This window comes from Dromaius novaehollandiae, chromosome W, assembly GCF_036370855.1.
Source record: "Dromaius novaehollandiae isolate bDroNov1 chromosome W, bDroNov1.hap1, whole genome shotgun sequence".
In the NCBI taxonomy this organism is placed as follows: Eukaryota; Metazoa; Chordata; class Aves; order Casuariiformes; family Dromaiidae; genus Dromaius; species Dromaius novaehollandiae.
This window is the reverse complement of record NC_088130.1, coordinates 27754020-27776198: the sequence shown is the minus strand read 5'-3', so window position 1 is coordinate 27776198 and position 22179 is coordinate 27754020. Positions and strand designations below refer to the sequence as shown.

At 38.8% G+C, this 22179-nt stretch overlaps 1 protein-coding gene and 1 long non-coding RNA gene across 2 annotated transcripts; one reads left to right on the top strand and one right to left on the bottom strand.

Moving 5' to 3' along the window:
- Positions 1–1230: 1230 nt before the first annotated feature.
- On the bottom strand, positions 1231–10009 carry LOC112985806 (transmembrane emp24 domain-containing protein 7). The gene is made up of 3 exons (XM_064500649.1): positions 9836–10009; positions 6646–6891; positions 1231–4228 (listed from the first exon to the last, which is right to left on the bottom strand). Exons 1-3 carry the CDS (start codon positions 10007–10009, stop codon positions 3992–3994), a joined length of 657 nt encoding a protein of 218 aa, XP_064356719.1. The 3' UTR covers positions 1231–3991.
- A 148-nt stretch (positions 10010–10157) lies between these two features.
- Positions 10158–20593, top strand: LOC135324418 (uncharacterized). Its single transcript, XR_010385801.1, has 3 exons — positions 10158–10226; positions 12844–12938; positions 20245–20593. It is a non-coding gene; the product is annotated as an uncharacterized LOC135324418 (long non-coding RNA).
- The last annotated feature ends 1586 nt before the right edge of the window (positions 20594–22179 follow it).

Genomic DNA, 22179 nt, shown 5'->3' with positions numbered 1-22179 from the left:
GGAACCTACTCTAGCCACGTAGCAAGTACAGCAGCTTTTTTTTTTTTTTTTTTTTTTTAAAAAACAGGAGCCTGGCCTTGTACACCAGCTTTCCACAGTCTTACACCGTAACTCCCTGCTGAACTGAAGGGTCAGGCTTAAAAACTCTCCTTCAGTAACTGGTGCCAACTAAGCCAGGAGGGAGGCAGGCAGGCAGGCAGCTGTGACCCCACTGCAGCAAGTCCGTGCAGGGAGCTCTTGTCTAAGAGGGGCAGCAGGGTCCAGAGCACATGCTCCCACTTCCTCCTCCGTAAAGCACTCACCATCATGTGACAAGTCAGCTGATCCACTGAGTCATCTTTTTATTTTTACAAAGTTTTTTTTAGCAATTCTTTTTGCTTTGGTAAGATAATCAGTTTTCAGTGGAAATGTGCTCCAGACCACCACTGCCTGTCTTACACTGCCTTGAAATCCTGAGTGCCAGGCACTTATAAAAACCGTAATTCTAACACTCCACAGAAATAGTAGAGTTTACCCACATTTCTAGACAAAAACTTTCTTGAATCCACTTGATGTAAATATTCTTAAAAGACTGTGAATGCAGAACTACCAGCAGAGGAGAGCAAAAAAAAACTACACAGGAGGAAAAAGCAATTTTTGGAAAGTGCCCACATATCAATGATGGCTATCTAAATCAGATTTCTAAAACTTAAATTTGTCAAAGTGATATGCGCCAGCATTCAACAATAAGCTACATAACATAAAATACCTCCTATCACAAATTAGGCTACCACAAGAATTATTTAAAGTTTATATCCCATCATTAGACATCATTATTTACATAAATCTTTCTGGTTCATCCTGTATTAACCCTATATCTACAGAATCAATGTCAACAGATGCAGCAGATTCCACATCATTCCTGGCATCGGAGGTCAAATACTTTGAATTTCACTCCAACAGGAGCAGATTTATAAATATTATTGCATGTACTGCAAAGAGCCAGTAACCACAGTATCTTGCTCAAACTTGAGTTTTTCCAGTGACCGGAAAGCACAGCTAATTGGGAACAGCAATGAACTGGTGCACTCCTCAACATACAGTGATAGAAACAATGATCAAGTGTCATACAGATTTATACTTTTGCAAGTAATGTGTTAAAATACATGTCAACTTCTCAAACTGTTATTCAAAGCTTTTTGGAAGAATAATGCTTCCCCACCAAATGTAAACAAAACAAATCAGACCACATTCATATATTAATTTTTATTTTCCCATACAATATTCACAGGGTCTGCTTTTTGTCTTATCCAAACTAAACTTTTTTTTTTTTTTTTTTTTTTTTGCAAACTAAAACAAGAACTGACATTTCAGGACATGAAAAGTTCTGTAAACATAAAACATCCAAGGAATAGCTGAAACCCAGGGCCTTTTGCAATTTAAAAACACAGCTGTATCCCATTTAATGCAGGGTGATTTAGTTGTGCATCATACCATTAAAGGAAACTATTCTTTTCATATATAAAAAGATGTGGCTTTCACCAAAAAAATCACAAAGCATTTCTTCATCCACTGCTGAAGTGTTAGCATGTGTTTATTATATCCTATTCAGTAACTTACTTTAAAAAATATATACAGCTATGTTTAAACATGTGTATTTGTGCCATGTTTTTAATAACACAAAAATAAAGGCATTTTTAATCTATTGCTGCATATTATGCAGCAAGATACCAGAGGATTGGTTCAGACACCTAACTTCAATGCAAAAGTCAAGTCCACTAAATCTCTGCAGTGGGAGTAATATTGAGTTAAACAGTCCCACTTCACACATTCAAACATTAGGAAAAAATAGAGACATGTATGTGATGGCCAACCAGTATTTGGTTTACCCCACTGTTTACCAATTTTTGACAGCACACAGAACAACTGATTTAGTTAAAAAAAAATCATGTTTCACACCTTTAAAACAATATTTTTGTTGTGATTAGAGCTACTCACAAGTGATATTCAAACTTCAAAAGATTATAGTTGACACTATCAAAATTAAATCATGTTTTCATCCCATACTTGCACCCAAACTGTCCTATTTGCTTCATTTTTGTGTGTAATAAAGCACAAAAAATCCTCTAGATCAGTTGCTGAAACGCACAAGAACAAAGCATATAGGTACAATACAGAATATTGTGTGCAGGCACAGATTTGTGTCATAAGAAAGCACTAACTCATTCCAATTTTTGAGTGTCTAACTTTCCGGGAAGCTTGCATCCCAAAAATGGGACTGCAATATTTAAAATTCAGTACAAGATAGAAGGATACTATACATAACCTGAATTCAATATACACTAAGCTTTTTAATACCCCAGTGACCTTTTAACCTTTTTTTTTTTTTTTTTTTTTGAAGTGTTTAAATTTTTTCTTCAGTTTCTGAAAGAGCAGTTGATCAGTTCAGAGACAAGGAATACTTGTGTTTATTTTTATTTTTTTAAACTATCACAACACATTAAAGTCAGGTCATCTTAGATCAATTATTCCGAATGCCTAAGTGTATGTATACTTAATTTTTTGCTGGAAATATTACAGACAATTAAAGAGGATTTAGCATTCTTTCTCTGCTTGCTGAAAGCTAGTTTAAGTAGCATCTTTTAAATAAAGGTCAGTAACACAAAAAATGTTTTTCGCCTTAGTTAAGTTTGTGTGCACTTAAGAATTGGTCAGAGTCCATTTACTCCTGCAGAGCCATCTGAAGGAGTTTAGCCTTATTCTGACTAGCTCAATTCAAGCTACTTGTATGTACATACATTTACTACCTTCCACATCCAAATAAAACAAGACTTTACAATACATAAGCTACTGAAGACATGAGCAGTGGAAACAACGTAACTACAAATCTACCAAAAAGATACCCTGAAATATTTAAAACATTTCCTGACCACTAGCAAAAAAGAGTGGCAATTAGATGCACAAGGCCATAATGTATCAGTGCACCACACACAGGGTAATAAAATGTACAGCACTTGTGCAATGCAGTATCAATATCAAATTGGCCTCTTAACAGGAAAACAATTTAGTAAAAAGCTTTGTATGTGCCTAACAGATGCAATATAACTTTGTCCAGTGCTGGTGCTGTGTTGCTTAACAAATCAAGTTACCTCTGGTCTTAAATCTGAAAAGCAGCAGCAGCTTAAACGAGTACAGAGACTGTACAGCTTCAGTGACAAAGTTACAAGAGTCCCTATTTTATTGCATTTTTTAAAATAAACTTGGAGATTTGGATTTTTGAATACAGAAAGTGGATTTCCTGAGTAGTCTCAGTTTACAATTTGTTCAGTAAAACAAACATTGTAAAAGAGGAAATACAATATATTTTAATGTAGAAGAATGTGTGTTTAAGCAAATGCACTCACTTATAAAATTTAGCAAGTTTTGAAGGTGGAGACTTACCAGGTTGGTGGAGAATTTGCACCATGATGTAGTGTCAAGCTTGCAATAGTTTTACAAATAAGCAAAGAATACCATTGGATTTTTTTTTTGTTACAGCAAATCAAAACAGTGCAATAAAACATTCTGCAACTACAGTTCATCACATTTGCTTGTTTATAATCCAATACATTCAGCCTGAAAATTAAAATTGAATCAGTTTTTCATATGTATTGTCTTTCATATCAGACACTAGATTATTGGGTTCTTTTAAAGCATTATACCGCACACAGGTAATCTTACTGGTAAAGTCAAACTCAGTTTGGATTAAAATCAGTAGAAATAAAGAAAGGCTGGTCACTCCCAGATATTTAATACAAGCATCAGAAAACACTAACTTAATGTTTTCTTTATACTTCAAATTGGGAGTTCCTTCTATATTTTAGGGGTCATGTTTTGTGATTTTAATGGATGAGGAGGGGTAGACACATTTAAATGTTGCACATATTTAGTTCCTCTGTACCTACAATTAATTGGAGAACAGTAATTTTACAGATGAATAGCACACAATGACCTGAAGCATTATCACTGCCAGTTATGATCCAACACGGGTTGTGGTGGTTCTTTTATCTGAGAAGAAGCTTTTGAGGAGAAATACCTGCCCAATACTAACTACAAGAAGAATGATTGCTTCTCCTATTGACCAATAGGCTACTCTTGTGTTTAAATCCTCTGCTCTGCTGCGGCCTTGTGCTTCTCTCAACCGGAAATGAGTCTGATAATCGATGACTGACTTCAAAGCTTCATGAATTGAAACACAGGCAGACTCCATCTAGAGAAGTAAACAAATACACAGCTCTGAATAAAGAATCCTTCTAACACTTCATCTGTCAAGTTTTGTGGCTTGATATTGAAAACTAGGATTCACGTAACTTTACAGACTAAAGATTAGCTCAGTCTGCTGTCAGACTGAAATATTAAAAATTTTAACTTTATTAATCAAATTCCACACACGAATGATGACTTAAGCACAGAAGCTTGTAAAACTGCAGCTCCAATAAAAAGTGATGCACTAAGAACCACAATGAAATTTAAATTCACATATGTTTGCATTCAAAAGGGAACAAACTGTATTGAAATATATCAGTGATCCCCCATTTGTTACAGCTTGTTTGGCTAGTATATGTAGAATTAAATCTCTTTCCAGATTTGGGTAGCTACTAAGTAATTTATCATTAAGATATGCATAGTGAAATACACAAGCATGTAATGTATAAAGTACAATGATCTTCACACATAATTCTCACTTAAACTCAAGTTTTACAAAATCCTGAAGTCTAGTCTATGGACATCAACATGTTCCTTTGGCACGAAACTCTGTTAGTCACATATTATGTAAAAAGTGATTAGAGAAAGGACAATTCTGACATCTTTTAGTGTTCCTGGATGTTCCCTGCCACATTCATACAATAAATGCTTAAGAAAAAATTGTCCAACCCCTTTTGTCATCTCTCATAAGAATCATATTTCATTTTCTAAACTGAAAGAGTCTTAACCTTTTCAATCTCTACATACTCCTGGCTTTCCAAGCCCTAGATCATTTTTCACAAACTTCTTCCATTTTTAGTTTATCCTCTAAGTCAGTACCCATCACTGCCTGTGATTAGAATATGAAATTAATGACTATCTTCAAAATACTGAAGTTTTAACCAGTTACAGTTAGTTATGTCTTAAAAGCAGTATTTCCTGAAAAGCCAATGTCTGGCACTCTAATAAGGTGTCTCAGTCACTTATATCTGTGCCAGATCTGCTTTTCAAGTTGATGGCTTTCAAGGAAGGTGTTTGAACAAGTCTAAGACATCCTTCCGAACAAAATTCAGGAAGAGATTTCATGCATTAAGTTCTGCCACCGATCTCATCAATAAATTAGAGCCATCCTACTCTGCAACAGGAATCTTAAAGATGAAGTCAGTCTGGTTTCAGGGATTTACCTTTTACAGTCCCTGTGAAAGTCTGCCTCAAATTTGGCCACACTACAAGCCTAGAGAAAAGTGCAGTGAGCACCTGCTTAGAAAAGATACATTATACTACCTCTTCCCCAAAGGGCTTGTGTGTGCTGTGTATGAAACAACCCACTGATAAACTTGATTTTTCTTGTATCTTTTCCCATAGCCCAGGAAGGGCTGCAAACATGCTAGATATAGAAACTGCACCTGTGTTCTCAGAACTCCCTCTACCAGGGTCAGGGTAGCAAAAAACCCACCAACCAACCAAAAAAAGACATCTCTTCCCCCCCCCCCCCCAAACATAAAAAAACAAAAACACCATACAACAAAACACAGAATGAAGACTAAAGAAAGGACAATAAGATGGGGAGCTAAGGAATTGGGAACCAAAAGACAAAAAGCATGGAAGAAAAGTGACAGGAACAAAGAGGTAAGATCTGTAATTGAATTCACAGCAGATCACATACTTATTACAAATCTTAGCTACTGCAGACTTATATGGCGTAAATTCAAGTGAGCAAAAGTTGATGGATATTTAGGAAGCAGCATTTTTACCTTCGAGTCCAGACTAGTAAAATAGTGGCCATGCCCAGCATTTTTAAATGGTTCTTTAAAATGAGGTTTGGTGAAAGTTATAAAGTAAAAAACATTAATAAGAACTCATGGAACAAGTGTTCCAATGGAAGTTTTGATGGATTTAGTTTAGCCAGAAGTAGGGCAAAACTGTAAAATCCTGAAGAAAGAGGAGAACATTAGGAGAGTAAGTCTGGACTAAGAATAATGCTTGGACACTTGGTGTCTTATAAAAGACAGTAAGCTAGAAACCAGCTAAGTATGACTGATTTTGTTCATTTAGGTTTTACTTTGATAGAATTTTCTTCCAATTTTCTCCAAAGTTCAGAAATTTGAAAAGCCTGATCCATTAATAGCTTACACTTTGTAAAATCCACACTTCCACAGACACAGAACCATAGCATGAAAAGGTAGTTCCCTTAAAAAAAGGATATACTGGCCTAGACTAAGTTACTAATCCTTGTTTTCTCTTAAACACTTGGCAATTCCTTCTCAGCAATGCGTTCTATAAATCCTACCTTTAGGACAACATTCATTTTTAGTAACTCAGGTTATTTTAAAGAAGCTCCAACCCATTAATTTTCAGAAGTGATATAGATATCTAGTGCAGCTGTATTGGAAAAATATTCACTCCACCTAACAGTTGCAGTCAAACACAATAGCATTCTACCTGGGTAAGCGCAGTTACTCTGTTTTCACTAGGAAACAGTGGAGGATCTTCTCCAACCTGGAAATCGAAGTACACAGTTTTGTGTGTGAAAGTAGAGAATTCATTGCTGAAGCAGAATTTGTATGTTCCGTTTCTGGATGCTGTAAACGTGAAACTATCATATTGCTTCTTCATCTCTTTGTACAATACAATGCCATCAGGATCTTCCAACCGACAGTCAACATCATAATGACCTCCAGTGATCACCTGAAAAAAAAAACCCAAGAAATTGTCGTTTTAACAGAACAGACATTTACACATTTAATCTCAGAAGTATGATTTGTCAAGTGGTACTTCAAGATATCTTGATCTGAAAAATGTTTTAAAATATAATGTATTAATTTTAAATCCTTCCAATGCAAGTTTGCAAAAATCATTCTCTTACAGAAGATGCATAGTTCAGATTTTATTTTATTTTTTTTTTTAAATTCAGGACATGTAATGTCAGCTACTTTTTTAAACAGTTTACAAGAAAGATTTTAGTTACTTTGGTTTAGATACTGGTACTACACCAGTGGCTACAGTAGACGAAACTTGACAAGGCAAAGACATAACTGTAATGAATCAACCATTCACTATACCCACAAGCCCATCCATGGAATTGATTCAGCAAACTGAGATCACTAAAATGCAATGAAACAAATCCCATCTGCACAGCCCAATGGGCGTTGCATAACTAGCCTATTAGGTCAAGCTGCTTTATGCTGCAGGAATGGCTTACGCCCAGTAGAACAGGTATTACAACCTGGCTCGTTTTCATATGCGTATGTCAACAGTGTCATTCTAGAGGGTCTGCTGCCTCACTCATGTACAATTAATGACTACTTCTTTCCAACACCAGTACATTCAGATAACACCTACAAGTGATTTGAGATTGTTTCACCTATTTTCAGGCTTTGAGTAGTGTTGGTTTATAGCACATTGTTCTACAAAATCAGACCAGTACTCCTAGCTCCAAGGCAAGACCCATTGGCAGTTCACAATTTGCTATTCTGATGACTCTCAGGCTAGTAGTTTTAAGTTTAATCCTTGCTCCCGATTTCTTGCCTTTAAGATAAAGTGTCCTGAAGGAGGAAGAGACATGCATCCACAGGCATGGCCCTTTATGCATGTAGAGAAGTCTGCTAAACTAGAGAAGTTTTACCTCCATTTGAAATATCTGAGTATCTATTTGAATATATAATCCTATAAAATTTTATTCAGAGCTGCAGAGAACCAAAAACTGCCCTTTAGATAAGCACTTGACATAATATAGTTTAAAGTATCTATCTAGGTATCAAGTTCTAAGTGTCCAGGTCACAAGTGATATCTTCATTTTTTTTTTCCCCAGAAATGTGATAAGATAGAAAGGGCAAATGAGTTTAACTGCTTCTCCAATGCATTATCATCAGGTAGAAACACTGCTTATTACAGCTCCTCTGAACAACCCATTACAAGGCTCTGCTTTCATACTCCTACCACTTCAGCCTTTTAGACTTTAATCAATCATATTTGGGTTTCCTACCCTGGATGTCTGCACCTAGTTGGGTTTTTCTCTTGTGTATTTCATACAGAAATGATTATCTGGTTGCAAGCAAGAACAAAGGCATAAATTTTTCTATAACTAAATAATGGCTCATCTTTGATGTTTAACCTCAAATTTGACAGGGATGGGCTCTTGACCACTTATATGAAATTTATTCACATATGGCACAGACCCTGAAAGGGTCAGTTTACATACGCATGAGAAAGACTTGCTTAAAAGTTCTCCTAGTATTCCTTCCCACTGAGCTTGCTTGAGCCTCCACTCTGCTCTTCTTTCTGACATAGCACCTAAGGACACTGCCCTTCAGTCTACCAGTAGTAGAACAAAATAGACTTTTTTTAAAACAATAGTCCTGCTCTTTTGAGTTAAAACCACCAATGAAAGTGAGAATAGCAGGCTTCTGTCCTGCAATCTCCAATGACATCCAGTTCAAAACAGGTGGGAAAAGAAGAGACACAGAAGAGACTTTAAGAAAAACCAAGAAGGAACAGGCAAGGACAAGAAACCTGGGATCTGAGAAACAGGAGAGTAGAAAAAAGTTCTAACAAAGAACCAAAACATGTACAACAGAGCACAAGGGCTGATATTGGTGGGAATGAAATTATTCCTGAAAACACTAAAGGTGGGACAGGAGCTAGTAAAGAAAGAAATATGGGACTTGAAAGAGAAAAGTCAGTCCATTAAAGCACACAGCCTCTCAAGAGCCCTCAAAGATCAGCGTGATTTCCATTGACAAGAATGACTTCTCTTTAGTGCTGCAACTGCACCACTTGCTGTCAAGGACTTCACCAACTGTAGCAAAAGACTTGAAGCCTCCAACCCCACTGATAAACTCCAGAGGCAACCAAACCACCTGGGCTATTATTTGCTTTTTAAACATCAGAAAGCTGCACACCACTATCACTATGGCAGCAGCTTCAACACATTAGAGACTGGGAGAATCAAGAAAAGCTAGGCAACCTCACTTAACACACACATTAGCCATAGCTTTCAAGTATATTTTAACTCCTTGCCTATTTTAGTATCTGCGAGACACCTATTCCAAGGAGCTCCCACAGGAACTGACTCCTGTCCCAAGTCTGGGACACTTAGCTAGTAATTAACTACCCATTCAATCACCTTCTCACTGCTTGCTGCGTGGCCCCACTCAAACCCCGCTCTGAGTTGAGAAGCGTTAGCTCCTTATGTTGCATGGTGCTCATCACACAAACGCTTCACAAGCCACAACAAAATCACTCCCACTGCACCTATTTGGCCGGGGCACTTTAAGTATTCTCCTTATTCTGCAGACGGGACACTGCGTCAGTCACCGTGGTCGAGGCAAAGTAACACCAGTTTCTGCGGCTACCTTTGCACGCCCTGCTTAGTTCCGGATTAAGCGCGTGCCCTTCCCGAAATACTCGGCAGTCTGTACGGCCTCCTCAGACGAGCGGGACACCAAGCAGCACCCTCAGCCGCCGCTAACCCCTCAGCGCGGCGGGGGGAGACGAGCCGAAGAGCTCCGCGGAGCCGGGAGCACCCCCCGCCGCCACAAGCGGCGCCACCGGGGCGGAGAGGGCCCCGCTGAGGCGAGGCGCCCGGAGGCGACGCCCGGAGGCGGCGGCGGGGCCCGGCGGGCCGCGGTACCTGGAACTCGAGGGTGCACTTGGTGCCCTGGGCGATCTCCTCGTAGAAGCACTGCTTGGCGTTGTCGGGCAGCTCGAAGGTGATCTCGGAGGCGCGGGCGGCGCAGGCCGCCAGCAGCAGCGGCAGCGCCAGCCGCCCCCAGGGCGCCGCGGCGCCGCGGCCCCGCAGCGGCATCTCTGGCGCGGGCGGGCGGCTGGGCCGAGCGGCGGCGGAGGCCGAGCCGGGGAAGGGCGGCCCCGCGTCGGGACCCGGCGGCGCCCGGTTCGCGCGGAGGGCGGCGGAGGCGGCACCGGCCGGCGGCGGCGTGGCGGAGGGACGGAGAGGGGGGAGCGCGCCGCGCACCCGGAAGCGCCCAGAGCGCCGCGCGCCGCCCGCCCGGAAGCGCTTCCGGGTGAGCTCCCATGATTTTGTAGACGTGGTGTTCCGCGTGGAAGGGGCGGGGCCCCGCGGCCCGGGGGGCGGGTCCTCGCCGCCCGGGGGCGGGGTTGGCGCCGTGCTGCCCGCCCCGCCTCGCCCCGCCCCGCCCGCGCGCCGCGCGTGTTCGCTGCCTGGCAACGGTTGCTAGGGAGCGCGGCGGCCCGGCGAGCCGGTGCGTGCCGGGGGGAGGTGTGAAACTGCCGCTTTATCCCCGCGGGCGGCGGGCGGACCCCTCCGGGTTTACGTGCTGCCCCGCATAACCTGCTTTGTTTAGGTCTTTCCCCGCTGCGACTCCCAGATTGGGAAGGTTTAAATATCATAACGTTAAGTCACGTTGTATCAGAGAGAAAAAGAAGGCGGCTTGGCTCTGCCCGGCACAAGGACACAGCCGCCGCCGCGCGCTGCCAAGCTGCTCGGGCCGCACGGCGAAGTCGTGGCGGCTTGGCCGAACGCTCACACAAGTCTCCGGAGAGTTTCCCTCTCTGTCATAGCTGTCCTGCAGGGCACAGTCCGGTCCACCCGCCACATGGAGACTTCTGGCTCTATGTCAGCACACTTACCAAGGGCTTAAACTATTTTCCTGGAAAATAGGAGGTTTGTTTTCAAATTCCCATGAGGCATGATTGAGAGCTAAGGCAGTGGACTCTCCAAATGCAAGTGCAAAATGTCTTAAATACTCTGTCTCCCAGCTATTGGATACGCAGAGTTGGAGTTGTTCCACTATATATATATGTCATTAAACATTCTTTGCTCCAGACAGACAAGATGCAAGAACAGAATTAAATTCTCCTGCCTAAAACACTCACACTGGCTGCAGGAATATCAGCTTTAAGTTCTGCTCCAGTAAATATTCAGTTATTTTTACAAAGTAAAACAGCTTCAGAAGAAGAAATCAAAGAAGACCCCCATCAGTATACTCATTTTCAGTTCCTGGTATAAATCAGGCAGAGTTGGGAAACAGGAAAACTGATTTCCGATCTCCCAAGTGAGGGAATGAACCTGAAAGGGAGTGGAGCTTAAATCGATGACTACAAGTTTGCTAAAACCTGTATGCCCATGCTGACTGTTCCCAGTCACCTTCTTCTCCTTCGTATGGCCAGATACATGTTTCAGGAAACCTGGCTCCATGATTTTTCTGAGCCGCTGAAGTGAAGGTGACCAGCTCGTAGTTGCCCACATTGCCCTTTCAGGCCATTTCCTTAAAGCCTTGCTAAATAGAGGCAAAATCAAGCTCATCTAAGAAATGATGCTTGGATGCTTGTCATCACAGAACCCAACACCAAGCAGGTGGAAAAGATGCATGATAAAAGGAAAATAATCCTGCAGAGTAAGGAGCAGGCAAGAAGAATATTTTGTGGAGCCAGAATAATCCTGCAGAATAAGCAAAACCAGAACATATTTTGATCCCCAAAATAAGTTGTCAAGAGCAGAAGAGATCATTTCCTTTCTTCTGGGGAGGGCACAAAGGAGCATAACTCATCAACTGTGAGTGAAGAAGGATGGGGAAGAAAGAAGACAACCTACTTTGGTTCTGGCTTCCCTCACAACGAGCTCTCAAGCCTGATCACCTTGACTCTGGTGACTAAGGACCACCAAGGACCGTAGCCATCAGTGCTAAATATATGGCATCAGCTCCACTGTAGTGTATGCTCACAGTTTATTTAGGATAAGTTTTTTAAGGACTAATTGTTTTGTGTATGTGGTGATAATGAATGATAGTGATTAAGAACGAACCATTAGCAGTGTGTATTTTTTATGAACATCAGTCCAGTAAAGTGTTGTTTTAAAGTCTGAGACTGGCTTGGTTTGTCAGTCTCCTAAATGCTCCCATCACATCTCCAAATCACTAGATGATAGACAGATCAATATATTCATCTGCAATACCAAGGATCTGACCTTTCCCCCTTTACATATGCCTTTATACTTGCTGATTTCATTACCATTTTCCTTGAGTTAGCCAGTTAATCACTGATAAGACTTAAAAGGAATAACACAAATTATTCAGAAAGAACACTCTCCAGATTACTGATGCTACTGTTACTGTTATCAAATCCTTCCTGATATCCATTGTTCTATCTCTATGTAACCATTCTGTTTCCGAAATAATAAAATTTTACCTATCACTATCATGATTCAACTTACTGTGCAAAGAGTATTAGAATGTCAATTAGAAGATGAATAAATATCTTTTCGAGAGAGTCATATGATGAATTTTTGTTTCCTACTGAGCAGTCTGCCTAATTAGGGTGAGACTGAGTTTCATGTGTTATTCAGCATAGTTCTTCCTTGACAGAATGTTTTTCTCTCTTTTTCTCTCCTAAGACAGAATATTTGCAGGAGGAATTCTGAATTCCAACCTACATCAAGCATATGTGCATAGCTAGATAATTTTGTTAGTGTGTGGTTTTTTTCACTTTGTGTGGAAAGTTAGAACATAGTTCTCAAAGACTAGAAAAAAAATTATTCATTTTGCTGTTAGATTAGTTTGGCTTCAATTTTTAAATGTATAGTGTCACTTTCTGTCTGTGAAAAATTCTGTCAAACAGCAAGCATTTCTTGCATGGGCATTAATTAAAACGTGCTTTCCCCAGGAATGCTAATGAATGATGGTGGTACGAGCAGTTCATGAACACATGGAAGCCGGAGCGAAAAGACTGAAGAAAACTGCAAAGTAGAGGAGAATCAGGTGTGTGTATTTCTTCTTCTCTGTGTAGTAGCTGAGGCAAATTTCAAATCTTTTCTCCTGAGGTGGTTAGCAGAGACAAGCTTTTGCCATTATTAGAGACTGTTTTTAGGGGTATAATTACAGGCAGATAAAAATGAGGTCTTTTCACTGAAATAACATTTCCTTTTGTTAGAGTAGTAAAAGAGAAAAAACTGTTTTCACCTTTACAGTCTTTCAACATGCAACCCTCCCTACTGAGGATTTTGATAGATGTTTTCATAAGATTCCGTAGTCTGTATGAACATCATACCTTTCTAGAAATCTAGTTGCGTATTACAGTTAAAAATCCACTTCACCATCATCACTTAACTCTCACTTAAAGTACATTCCACATACATTAGTATGTTTTACTAAAAAGTACCATATCTTGCTGCTCTGCTCAGACTCAACCTAACCTGGTATAGCTTCATTTTAAGTACTTCAGCTTTAAAAATCTTTACTTTGGGCTTTGACCAGTTTGACATCAACATATAGCTGATATCCAACTACTTTCAATTCTTATTTACTTGCCAGTACATTGGTCAGGTTTTTTTAGATAAAAATGACTGAAATAAGCAGTTCAGGTGATAAGACAAAGTCATCTTCACTTTCACTGTACTTCATACCTGAAGAGCTGGTCCTGAACAACTTTGGCAACTGTAAAAAACTCAAAGGGTAGTCAAATATATTTACTATTCACACAGTTTCAGCTCTATGTGAATTCTGCTAAGTCATGCTGTGGAGGAAAAAATCACCAGACCTTAAAATCACTTGAGTTTATCCTTTCTTTTATGGTTCAGTGCATTTTTTAACCTCTGTTCCCATGTTTTCAAATCTGCAGTCCACAAGAAATGAGTTTATGTCTAAAAAGTCAGTGCTCTACTGTCTGTGCTCATAATAGTTGAACAAAAACCCCCAAATACCCCAAGGAAATGAAACCAAATTTAAATAAATGTTTTCGATAAAAAACAAATTTAGCTAAACACAAAATTAATCATTTACTGTATTTCCACACATACAGCCTCACAGAGGACGAGGTACAGAGCTCTGTCATTGCAAGGAATAGGCCATTAAAGAATCAGAAACAAAGAGATTATGGGAAAAACTGTGATCTTTGTTACCTGCTCAAACATACCATGTGCACTGTTGCAGAATCACAAGTCTTTTTTGTTAACAACAAGAACATGTGGGTCTATACTCATGAAAACATAGTGGTTTGATTTTCAACTTTTTTTAAACTATATTTGTAAGTAAAAAATTCAAATGACTTAGAATTTTTGTTTAAAAATGGCATTTTTCCATGTTCTTTTCCTTTTAAGACAAATAAGTGAAATACACGATTGGAAATGTTGCAAAACATTTTTACATTTCATAAATATGCTTCCACCCTGCTACGACAAACGTCCAGATATGCCCAGAGCAGAGCTAAGCTGTGAGCTCAGCAAGCCACTGTCAGGAGCTCAGTTTTGTGTTGTCTCCGCTAACCAAATTGCAGGGTTCGATGCACTAATTTCTTTCCAAATTCTGCTAAATTTGCATGTTCACATGTTCAGACATATGCAGACAAGATGCCTTTTCTTTAGCTGCTTTCTATTGTTTCTTTAATACACAAGAGGGAGCTGTTGTTTACAAAACTTTCCAATGCTCATTTTTTTGCTGAAAGTATATCCTGTGCTTCAGCTTTCCTCAGCCTCAAATTGGCTCTTTTAATTGAGTGATAAATGGATATTGCAAACTTAAAAAACACTGACAGTCTTGGTCATACATAATGTAGACATAGAGCTCAGAAATTACATCTATAGGCTAAGAATTCTACAGTGCCGGTGCCTAATGCCTGCGACCTACACAGTGGTCAGGCTTCCAGTTACTAGTGAAATCCAGATGCCACTTTAGGTACCAGGACTCCCTGTATAGCATATAGGAATCTCCAAGAGCGAGATTCACAAACACCAGCATCCTGAGCAGAGAGCTGCAAAAGCTATTCAATAAGAAATGTAGAAAAGAGAGTGCACGAACATCCAGGACAAACGTGGCTTGCTCTAGGTCGTAAAAAACAATTTGTCTCTGAATCACATTGACAACTCTCAGGCCTCTCCAGGGGATAAGTACGCTTTTCACAGTATGTAGTGCTAGGATGAGGTGGTGGGGACCGTTCCCACTAATTCAGTTTCTTCAGGATTGGAAGGCTCAGGATGTGAGAAAAGCAGGTTCAAGCCCCCACTCTAGCTGAGTTTGGACTTCAACGGATTGTGTGAAGGGGAGAGATGAGTGGGGTGGACTGATCAAACTTAGAGGAAGACAGAGAATGTAAGCTTGGCTGCACTGAAGCACTCTTTTCAACTATATATAGTTAGTCTAATAAAAGATGTCATTCTCTCCACAAAAATTGTTTTGATTAAATTGTTTAAGCAATATTGTGGCTACATAAGTAATAAACAGGTTTTAAAAGACCAATAACACCTTTATACAAAAATAATTATATATCTTTTTTTCTTTTCTGTTACATACCTAAACACTTCTTTGCCATTGATAGATATTTGTACTCAGCTTGTAGTTAAGTGCTGAAGAATGAAGATGTTGGTCTGTTACTTTCTGTCATGTTATTGCTTATAGGGAGCAGTAACAAACAAAGCCTTTAACATGACCCTCTCTCTAATAAATGTGCTACTGTTACATTTCCTGATGGAAGCAACACAGAATTTCATGTATGTGATAAGGATACCCATCTGGTATACTATCTGGATACCCAACTGTAGTCTGTTGATTCAAAAAACATCTGTCTTCATTTGGGGTAAAAGAGCAGTGGGTATTGAATTTAAAAGAGGGTTTATGTAAGCATTAATGTCCTAGGTATTCTAAGCCAAAAGGGAGCTTCCACATTTAATCTCAGACACAGCAACAGAGTTTTTAGTATATTGTGAAACAAAATTATCAGTTATGCTGTGAATCAGCTGGCATTTTGTTTTATGACTTTCCTCATTTTTTTTGTATGCTTTGTTGCTTTTAAGATATTTGGCTGGTACATTCAGGTATTCTTTAAGAATATATAAACTTCAGGAAAAGCAATAAACCAAATAGGAGTCCAAGCCTCGTACATGTGGCAAATTATAACAGATGAAATCTAGACAAAGATTAGCCATTAAATAGAGCTGAGAAAAATACATGTAGCAGTGTGAAGAGGAGAGAACAGAATGTGTAGCTTCGAGTGGAATAATAATGAGGAAAACAAGATTAAGAGGAAAAGCAAGCGGCTTAGGTGGGACTGAAAATAAGAACAAAAAAGCCACCACCTAGGAGGTCATAGCTGTAAAATGCCTATCCATTCTGTAGAATGGGATACAAACACATGAATTTGCATTTTGGGACTTATGTCATACAAGTAGAGGAAGAAACACAAGACCTCTTAGTAGTACTCATTCTTCCCTTTTTAACTGCAAAAGAAATGAAAGGTCTATAAAGTGTATATTGTAGTAAAAGTCACACATATACAATATTCATACGATTCACTGAAGCATGCAACAAAAATATGTAGCAGGTGAGGACTAGTTAAAAATACTCAGAACTTGGGTGCTAGGTGATGACAACTTCTAAGGAATAGACAGGAGGGATTGTCTACTATTGTCACTAAGAAAATAGGAGAAGAATGTGCTTCAATAGTTACACCAAATGTCTCACAAACACATTAGAGGGATGTGAGCATGTCAGAAATCTTAATCCTAATAAGCATCTCGGTTTGTAGATGTGCTCAAAGACACAGTCTTCTGGAAGTGAAAAGGACAGGGGAAGTGGAAAAGCAGCAGAGAAACCCCCCAAATTATTTGGACTCTACAAAATGATGGGTGACATGCTGACTAGTTTAGAGCACAGAGCAATCTTGGATTTCATATGATTAAATCATGGTTGTGACAGAAGATAAGCCATAGAATCATATGTCTTCCTTTTTGAGAAAGAAAAGAGACAAGGCAAAATATGATGAAAAGGACTTCTGCAGCAAGTTTATATATGCATACCATTTTTTTCAGCCATTTGTGTAAAAAGAGAGTAAGGATGAGTAGGAAAGCAGTACAAGAAAACGGTGTCTCTGACTTGTTATAAAACTAGTGCACACCAAGAAATACATATATATGTGCCCAGCCTAAGAATGATCTACTGTGCGTCTAAATCTAAAGCCTAATCTGACGGAAGTCTCAGAGACTATGCTAGTACGAGACTGATAATGTAGACTCTCAGCTGGGAACATGTTCTTTCAGAAAATGGTTTCTTTTCTACAAACTAGCTCACACAAGAAGTCTCTAAAAAAGAAGTAGACCACAGAAGCACAGAGCTTGCTCAGTGCAGATTGCTCAAGACTGGGCTGGAAGCCTGGTGTCAAAACTGAACAAAAGCCTGTCTGCTTCAGGAGAATTTATTTCCAGTAATCTCTGTTCAACAACAGAAAAGTTCTGCCACATGAGGCACAGCAAGAGGAAGAAGAGAGCTCAAGAGGAAATTCAGCCCTGTACCTATTCTTGCCTTATGTCTCTATGTTGTCGTTGTTACAAACTAGTGAGGACTTTGCTATTTAGATTGTAGGGATGCATTTGCAAAAATGATAGAAAGCATCATTATCACAACCTGAAAGTCTGGACGCTGATGTGGGTAGTTCTAGTGATAAAGAGAGTAGGCAGCTTCTTTCATTTACTGATACACAATATGCTCTTTACATCTGTATTACATCTGTACATTTTTAATATTCTAGAGGTTGCAAAAAGTTGTAGAACATGAGAAAAAAAATACTCTCCTTTCTTCCTAGAATAGTAAGTGTGTCATCTGTTTGCATTCCTATAGCAACTTTGGGCATGGACAAGTGATAAAAATAAAACTGAGGCTATGAGTAATACTTTTTATGAGAGGAAGTTTAGAAAGGGGGGAGAGAACCTTTACAAAATAATTGGATTTTTTTTCCCTGTCTATACATCCTTTTCTTTTTTAAAACCTATACATAACTTCTCTGTAGATTATCACTTGCTGTTGGCTATTCCTAGCTTTCTGTGTGTGTCAAATAAAGGATTTTCATCTTCCTTGTCTTCATCTGTTTGGAACATTAGCCATAAATTGAGCAGAAGAGAAATCTAGCATGGCTGTCTTCAACAAGGCTTTTCTATTTCATCAATGTTACGCAGAGAGTAGAAGAAACTCTCTTCAGTTCTGACTAATCTATCCAAGAACATAAAGGAATACAAGTAGGAAAAAAAACCATTCAATTTTGCTCTCTAGAAATAACCAATTATTTCACTGTGAGTTCAGTTCTTCCACGTCCAAAAGGATCACATACTTCAGTTCGGAGGTATCCAAAGTTTACCATGGATCAATATATCATACCTCTAATGCAGCTGCCTGATCATCTGTACTCCTGCCTGCAGGTCACTCAGCTTGGAGCATCAAATTCTGTCCTCAATTATTTCTACAGCAGGATTTTACGAACTTTTACAACTCAGCAAATTTCTTAGAGAGTAAAAAAAGTGAACCAATTAAGTGGACAGAGTATCATTGCAGGCAAAAATTATATCCCTGAATATGAAGTCAGTCTGAGAGTAGGGAAGTCATGAAAATAAAGGTGTTCTATATATTTTTTTCCATATGGGTATGTTTTGAGTTGTGTATTTATGCAATTAGTTATTTGCCACACTGATTAAAATAGGAAACATATGCAGTTATATAATGGAACACATTGTATGGTTGTAATTGCTAAGTCATTTAACACCTCTGCAAAGGGAATGCAAAATGGAGCAGGTTTGTACTTGCTTTGCAAAGTGGAAATAGTAACAAAAGATACAGGGCTCTTGGGAAATAGATGTAATCAGAAACTGTGAGTTTGGACAAAGGTGGGTCCTGCATTGCTTGTTTGTTATAAAATTAAGCAGTTGTGAGCAGTGATGTTATACGCTACTGTTCCTAAAGAAGATCTCTCTGAATTCATGCTAAACACACTATTATGTGTACTTTTAATGTTAAGAAAATATTCCCCTCCATCCCCAACCCCCCAAAAAACAGAGAGAGAGAAAGAACCAATATCTTTTTGGACAACAGAAATCATTAGTTCAGCTAGAAAACAGGGTGTGTATTTGCTTTAATGAAAAAAACAGGTAAGTTCTCTTGTTCCTAGACTCACTCACTTAAGCAAACTTGTTAAATTTTTCCCCTTTGAAGAGATGCATTTCAAAGGAAGATATAGTTGAATATGTAAGGTTAACACTTACCTTTCTGAAATTTCCCAATAGCTTGGCTAGATCATTTGGCTACCCTTCCAATGTATCAAGTGTAGGGCCTCTGAGTTTTAGTTGCTGTCTTTCCTGAAATGATGCTCTTCTGTCCTTTTGACATATATTTTGCACTTACTGTTCCATACATAGCAAAGACATACAAGGGTTTTTTTTTCAGAACTTTAAAAGCTTTGTTTACCTCCTTTTTAAGGCTCATTCAGGTAAATCAGTAGAGATGCTCAATTCAGGAAAAGCGATAGTGCTGAAATGGAATATGAAGGCTATCTAATATCCTATATTTTGGAAAACTCGGTGAAAAGGAAACAATAATTCAGAAAGCTGTGGGTGAAATTCAGACTGTAAACAAAGTCAGTGGCAAAATTCCCATTGACACCCTTAGGCCACGTTTTCTCCCAAAATAGGCAGCAGGTAACTGAGAAATAATGACTTCCTGCATTCACTGCAGTAACAAAGCAGTACTTACAGCATTTCAGAGACAGATTGGAGCACAGCACTGAAATTCAGGTTAGTTAAGAGCTTTAACTGAAACTTGGATTTTATCTGCTTAACAAACAAAGGGTCACATGTACTATAGCTGTGCCTTTGCCAGTCAATTAAGGTCAAAGAAAATGCCTTTGTAGTGTTTTAGATTAGACCACTTACTTTCTACTTATGGAAATAGGTAAGTAATACATATATAAAATAAAAGAGGATTATTTTCCTTTCTTCTCTTCTGATTTTAACAGAAAGTTAAATTATAAATGTGTATTGAGGCACTACAATCAGTCAAAGAACTACTAGTTTTATTTGCTCTCTAATGCCATTCTCCTGATACCACTCCCTCATCATGGAGGTCTATTCACGTAATGGAGTAAGTGTATCAGCCAAGTTAAATGCAATGGAATCAGCTGTATCTGATATGAGATTTACATTTTTCACTTTTCCTAAAGTAATCTGTAGGTGAAGAAGAATACTAGGTTTCCTCTTTGTATTTTATTTATACTTTTTGTTGCATGGAGAGAAGCTCCAATTTTGTTTCACTTCAGGAATTTAGATGCTGTGGATCCTGAACATGAAGAACCAAAGAAATAGTGACTCCACATCCGAGAAGAGTAAAAATTGATTTATGAAGAGGAAGAATAATCTTTGTTATGTTACTTAAAATCTGGTTACAGTGTTTTTTTACTAATTGTTATTTATCTTCAATAACAAGTTATCATAATGAAAATAAAGTTTTTATGGAGGATTTATTAAGATTGCATCCTACCTAGGAACTCATGAGGATATCCTTTTTTCTCCCAGTAATTATCGAACAAGCTCCCAAGTCAAGAGTTTTATATCTTAGACTTTTCAAGGTAGAATAACAGTCAGTCTTCCATATCCATCCAAAACCTCTCTGGCAATTAATTTTTCAGACCTCCTCTGCATATCATACGAATGCAATATTGTCAGACGGGCATCACCTGCCAGCACTTCCTCTGTACCTAACACATCCACACAAAAACAGCCTTCCAAATTGCTGGTGGTTGGGTCAACAGTCATTTTTCCCTGTTAAAATTCTCCAATTTGTTTCCAAGCAAACACTGTGCTCTAGCACACAAAGCATGCATTTATGCTGATTAAACACTTTATTATACACTTTGGTTTTATCAGCAGGGTGTGCATAATCAGGCGTACTGACTCAAATACAGAAGCATAGATTGGTTTACTCAGTTAAAAGCTTTGATATGGCAACTTCTAGAGGTTATAGGCAGGGCTAAAGGAATCCATAGTGCTTATGGATCCTGGTTTACTTTTAGTATGCTAAGAGTAGGCTGAAATTTCTTCATTGGCTCTAGTAGAGATTTTAGTTCCTGAGAGGCAAAGGTATTTTTTTCCTCCTCCTAACTTTGCTTTTTGGCATGTTCATACGACCTTCCCTTGCTACTGCAACACAAATATGCTTCTAAATAATCATTATACCACATGCAACTATAAAATTTACAAGCATCACTGACTATCTTAATTCAAGACCAAGCAATAGCTGCAGGCTGAAGGAGCTTCAGTGAGACATACTCAGAAAAGAAATCCTGTCCTTATTCAAGGGTACTAAGAGTTCCCCAGTAGATTAACCCTGCCTTTCAGATTTCATTCATTTCAGTGGATAGATAAAGCCAAAAGAGGTAGTCATCAAAAAGTGTACTTATATTTTTTGAACAGTCCTTTAGGATGTGCTTGCTACTCTAAGAACTGGAAATAGTCAAAATACTGTATTCTGTCCAAAGAACTCCTGCAAAGGTAATATGAAATTTTTATGACCATTAACTTGCAATCAGTGATTTAGCTATAATCCTCAAAATTACTGATCAACCATTTTCACCCAGTCAGCTCTTTGCTGGGAAGCAAAATGAGGAAAACAAGAGATGGTTGCGTGATTGAGAATGAACAAACAACTTCTTATCATTGTAAAACTGAAGTGTGCAACTGCGCAAGCAAAATAGCTTTTTATATTCTGGTTGTACCATTTACCATTTGCTATTTTATTGTTAAATTCTGTCTTATTATTTCTATTTTTCTCCTTTCTGTTGCCTTAAAAAACAAAATGATTATCTCCCTGCCCAATTTTTTTAAAGCATATGTCACATTCCCGGGTGTTACAAGAAATTTGAGCATACAGATTGGTTTACTCAGGTGTTTTGGCTAACAAAGGTCAAGAGGATTGGGTTATAAATATGTAAATCATTAATTGTAGTATGTGTTCCTTTTACTGTGCTGCCGAGATTTGCACGGGAGAACAGAGATTAAATGTTTCCCTATAGGCTGCTGTTATTTTCTTGATACGTTAGTTATCTTTGCCTTGGTGCAAGAAGGCATCTGCTCTGTTATATTGGTTGCTGCTGTCAGCCATGTGAACATTCACAAGCAATACTGTTATGCTAAGTTTTTCATGATTAGAGTTCTTGCTTATCCCAGAGAACAGAGCTTTGGTTTAAAGTGCTATT

Excerpts from the sequence above, each read along its gene's own strand:
- LOC112985806 (XM_064500649.1), bottom strand. The coding sequence starts at position 10,009 with ATGCCGCTGCGGGGCCGCGGCGCCGCGGCGCCCTGGGGGCGGCTGGCG. Across the intron at positions 6,892-9,835 it reads AGTGCACCCTCGAGTTCCAG|GTGATCACTGGAGGTCATTA; the intron begins GTACCGCGGCCC and ends TTTTTTTTTCAG. Across the intron at positions 4,229-6,645 it reads GAGTAACTGCGCTTACCCAG|ATGGAGTCTGCCTGTGTTTC; the intron begins GTAGAATGCTAT and ends TTACTTCTCTAG.